This window comes from Gossypium arboreum, chromosome 6, assembly GCF_025698485.1.
Source record: "Gossypium arboreum isolate Shixiya-1 chromosome 6, ASM2569848v2, whole genome shotgun sequence".
Taxonomy (NCBI): domain Eukaryota; kingdom Viridiplantae; phylum Streptophyta; class Magnoliopsida; order Malvales; family Malvaceae; genus Gossypium; species Gossypium arboreum.
Genome location: NC_069075.1, coordinates 108,833,422 through 108,837,849, shown reverse-complemented (window position 1 = coordinate 108,837,849; position 4,428 = coordinate 108,833,422). Strand labels below are relative to the sequence as shown.

Below are 4,428 nucleotides of genomic sequence, written 5' to 3'. Positions count from 1 at the left end.
CAAAATTACAAGACATGTTTGTTTTTTAGCGACACAAGTAATCAAATTATGAAAGGGACACATATTTTGTCCATAGATTAAACATTAATAAATAAACAAATAAAACTTCAACTATGCAAGAAAGTCCACAAAATCGACGGTTATGATAGTTTGATAAACCTTTCTCCGCTTACTCAACTTTAAAAAAAAAAAAAAAAAAAGCCAAATAGTTGACCCAAATTTTTTTATGCAGCTTTTGATAATTCTGTCCCAAAGCTGTTGAGTTAACGCTAACTAATTTCATTTGCCTTTGATCGGATCTTTCCCTTCTTTTCATAAACTGCACTGTGAATACTATTACTTGGTCAAAATCTCTGGTTGTTTACTTCCCAACTATTTGAAGGTTGAGTTCAAATTTTATAAATGAAAAATATGGAATTGAGAAACTCTTATTAAATTATAGTTTATATTCTAAATTTATCTCTAAATTTTAAAATATTTTAATTGAGTCTTTTAAAGTCTTGATAATGTATCGATTAGATCCTTTAGTTAATTTAACCATCAATTTACTTGTTAATGACTAAGCCGAAAGAAAAAGTTGATTGATACAATAATATTTGATAATTTTGGGAACAATTTATAAATTTCCTATGCTTACTTAAGCCTAGATTTGGATTGTTTTGTCAACATATTAATTTAAACAAGAATCCACCTCTTTAAGTGAACCCCGGGTAAATCTATTATAATAATGGTTAAACATAATTATTTATTTAATTATTGAATTGGAGTGTGGTTTCAGCTCATTGAGAGCCACTTAAACTGCTATAAATAATTATTACCACTTTGAATACATGATTAAGGGAGACTGTTTCACAAAGTCTTTGGGGGAATTTTAATTAAGGAAAACTTTGTGTATTCAGTGTGAGATGGGAATCTGCATATCCATTGCATCTTCAGAGATTCATGATCAAGCTGAAGATCAACATCACTTCCATGAAAATGTTCTTTACTTTACTGAAACCATTCCTCACACACATGGTTCTCTTTACTCGAAACAAGGAACCAAAGGACTCAACCAGGATGCTGCCATCCTTTATCAGGTTTGCCATTGCTAATCCTTTCTCCTTTTTCTTTTTCTTTTTTTTTTTGGGTTTAATTCTGATTTCAGTCTCTCTACTATGCTAAAATTTGAGATTTGATTCATCTACTTTTTTTTTATTAGAGGGACTAAAACCAAATTATACCTTTCTTCTTGGCTTGAAAATAATATGTGTGTGTGTGTGTGTGTGTGTGTGTATGTATGTCAATTAAAACTCTGGGATTTGTATCTTTTGGTTCTTCAAGGAGTATGGGATTGAAGGTGGAGCATTTTGTGGTGTTTTTGATGGACATGGGAAGAATGGTCATATAGTGAGCAATATGGTGAGGAATCGGCTGCCATCATTGTTGGTAAGCCAAAAGTATGGTGTAGCAAAGCTTGAACCAACACCTGAAAGCAACAATGGAAGGAGACCAAGCAAGGATTTGGTTAAATGGAAACAGGCTTGCATTAGTGCCTTCAAGGTGATGAACAAGGAGATTAAGCTGCAACACAATTTGGATTGCTCCACTAGTGGAACCACCGCTGTTGTTGTTGTTAGACAGGTAAGAAAAATATCTAGTCATATTACTACTGGTTTTCGAAGAAATTCTTAGATTCATAATTCGATTTCACAAATTATAGGCTGGTTTTGGGTGTCAATTTGACTTTTAAATAATTCGGGTAATTTTAAATTTAAGTTATTACAAAAGTCGAAATAAAATTATAAAATTTTAGAAATATCATAGTTACAAATTGTGTTTAAAAAAAAAATTGAAATTACATTTTTACTTTTCAAAGGAGATAAAAATATTATTTTTTTCATTGGAGGGGCTGAAAAGTAATATTGCCATTTAGGGAAGAGAACCTACCTACCTTCTAGCTACACCCTTGATTTTGGATACGAATATTTCAAAAATATTCAAATTTTGAAGTTAGAAGTAATCAAATGATTTCGCCGAGTTACTATAATGAAAAACAAAAGAATTTTTTTTTCATTATAGTAATATTTTCTGATCATTCAAGATTAAGGTTTGGTTTGGTTATTGTCACTTCAAGCTTAGGTCATTTTAAATTCATGTTTCTTTTTTATTTGCATTATTTTAGATTCAAATTATTTTAAGTTTAGATCATTTGAGTTTAAATTAATTTTAGATTTAAATTAATTCATATTTAAGTTATATGAATTTTTATATTTGAATAGATAAAAAGTCGATTTTTTAAAGTTATGTCCATGGTAGCTTATTATAGTTTCATTTCTAAAGGGTGAATATCTTGTGATTGCAAACCTGGGCGATTCAAGGGCAGTGCTAGGAACAATGACTGAGAAGGGGATCAAAGCTGTTCAACTAACTACCGATTTGAAGCCTGGTTTACCCAGTGAGACCCTCGTTTCCACCATCATTCTTACTCATTATATAAAACAAATCAATGAATTAAAAGAGCCATTTTCACTATATTATTTTCAATTGCAGGTGAAGCAGAAAGAATAAGGAATTGCAAGGGTAGGGTCCTTGCTTTAAAGGAAGAACCACATATCCCTCGAGTGTGGCTGCCCCATGAAGATTCACCAGGCTTAGCCATGTCTCGAGCCTTTGGAGACTTTTTGCTCAAGGACCATGGCCTCATTGCGGTCCCCGATGTCCTCTATCACCGCCTATCCCCAAATGATCACTTCATTGTTCTCGCAACTGATGGTGTAAGCCCCCTTCCAATCAAAATAGTAATAACCTAATCCAAATTTTAAATTCATCCTTAATTTTTAAAATGTTATAATTGAGTTCTCAAAATATTAATATTGTATCAATCAAGTTCTTTCATCAACCTAAAATCGCTCAAGTGTTAAATGTCAGTTTAGATTGACATAGAGTGTGTATGTGTATGTGTATGTGTATGTATATATATATTAAAGACACTATCATCTATGCCCTTGATTGAGTTGATATTACGAGGCAACCAAGGCTAAGCTAGAATAATTTTTTAGGAGAGTTGAATGAAATTTTAATTTTTATAGTTTATATCTTTATAATTGTTAAAGGATTAAATAAAAAATTAATTTTAGGTACGAAAATATAATTTTATCTTTACTAATTTAAAATTTTAAAAAAATTTAGAGGGGCTCATGCCAGCCCCCCTAGATTCGCCTCTAGAGGCAACTACGTACTAACTCAGTTGGGTAATAACTAAAATTACATTATTTTACAAAGTAAATTATACAATTTTGAGAGTTTTCTATCTTTTTCTACCTTTCTTTATAAAAAAAAACATATCTATATTGGATTTGAACTTAAGTTACTATATATAATTTTAAATATATTTACTTTTATCATTTCAACCAAAACTTATTTAGTTTTTATCCTTAAGTTTAAAATTTGATCTAGGTGTTCTAATTATACTCCATTTCATATCCAAACTAACATTAAATGTCCAAAGTAACAACTAGGTTGAGGGGAAAAAAACCTGATTGATACTATACCAACACTTTAAGGACTTCGGTTAGAATGTTTTGAAGTTTAGAAGATTAATTTAAAGTTTGAACTTTAATTTCAGGACCTTTATATAATTAGCCGTAATTATAATTTTTTTTGGACACGTATAAGAATGTGAAGTTAAATCGTTTAATTTTGGCATGTTGTTAGGTATGGGATGTGCTAAACAACGACCAAGTTGCATCCATAGTGATGGAGGCAGAAAGTGAGCAGGCGGCAGCAAGGACGGTGGTGGAGGCAGCCACCGCCTCATGGAAGAGGAAGTTTCCGTCCTCAAACGTAGATGACTGCACCGTGGTTTGCCTCTTCCTCCAAGACAAGCGACATCCAAGTTCCTTGGCCCCGTAGACTTAAACTAGTTGGTTGGGCTGGCCTCCTTTGATATAAAAAAGTAGTAAATAAAATTTGAGGATATTTTGATCATTATTAATAAAAGAAATCATACTATATTGAGCATAGAACTAAGACTTTACTAGTAGGCCTTCTTTGTTATTTAAAATTATATTACTTATCTAATATAATAATTTAGTATTGAGTAATAAATTTAGAATACACAAAATCATACCATTATATAAATATATTTACTCTTTTTAAAACAATATTTAAAATTATTCATAGTTCCTCTTCAATTTATATATAGATAGGAGGATAATGCGCTTCAATAAGACTCAATTCAATTCGACCTCTGTATTAGTAAAATATTTATGCTAATTAAAATGAGACTCAATTGGTAAATAATATAAAATTTTTAAAAATAAAATATGACAAAATTAAATGGGTTTAGTACATATAATATAGTGGGTTTTAATTTTTGATATATTTAACTATTTATATTATGTTTACATGATGAAAATACAATATGTCAATACAAAAATTATCTAA

At 30.4% G+C, this 4,428-nt stretch overlaps 1 protein-coding gene across 2 annotated transcripts; it reads left to right on the top strand.

Moving 5' to 3' along the window:
* The first annotated feature begins 776 nt into the window (after window positions 1-776).
* LOC108485954 (probable protein phosphatase 2C 72) lies at window positions 777-4,089 on the top strand. 2 transcript variants are annotated; one of them, XM_053030053.1, is made up of 5 exons: window positions 777-1,079; window positions 1,324-1,623; window positions 2,323-2,437; window positions 2,533-2,780; window positions 3,697-4,089. In XM_053030053.1, exons 1-5 carry the CDS (start codon window positions 906-908, stop codon window positions 3,892-3,894), a joined length of 1,035 nt encoding a protein of 344 aa, XP_052886013.1. In that variant the 5' UTR covers window positions 777-905; the 3' UTR covers window positions 3,895-4,089. The 2 variants fall into 2 exon arrangements, with proteins under 2 accessions (XP_052886013.1, XP_017645280.1); XM_017789791.2 differs by having other exon boundaries at window positions 781-1,079; window positions 2,533-2,756.
* The last annotated feature ends 339 nt before the right edge of the window (window positions 4,090-4,428 follow it).

Excerpts from the sequence above, each read along its gene's own strand:
- LOC108485954 (XM_053030053.1), top strand. The coding sequence starts at position 906 with ATGGGAATCTGCATATCCATTGCATCTTCAGAGATTCATGATCAAGCT. Across the intron at positions 2,438-2,532 it reads TTTGAAGCCTGGTTTACCCA|GTGAAGCAGAAAGAATAAGG; the intron begins GTGAGACCCTCG and ends TTTCAATTGCAG. Across the intron at positions 2,781-3,696 it reads GCCCCCTTCCAATCAAAATA|GTATGGGATGTGCTAAACAA; the intron begins GTAATAACCTAA and ends GCATGTTGTTAG.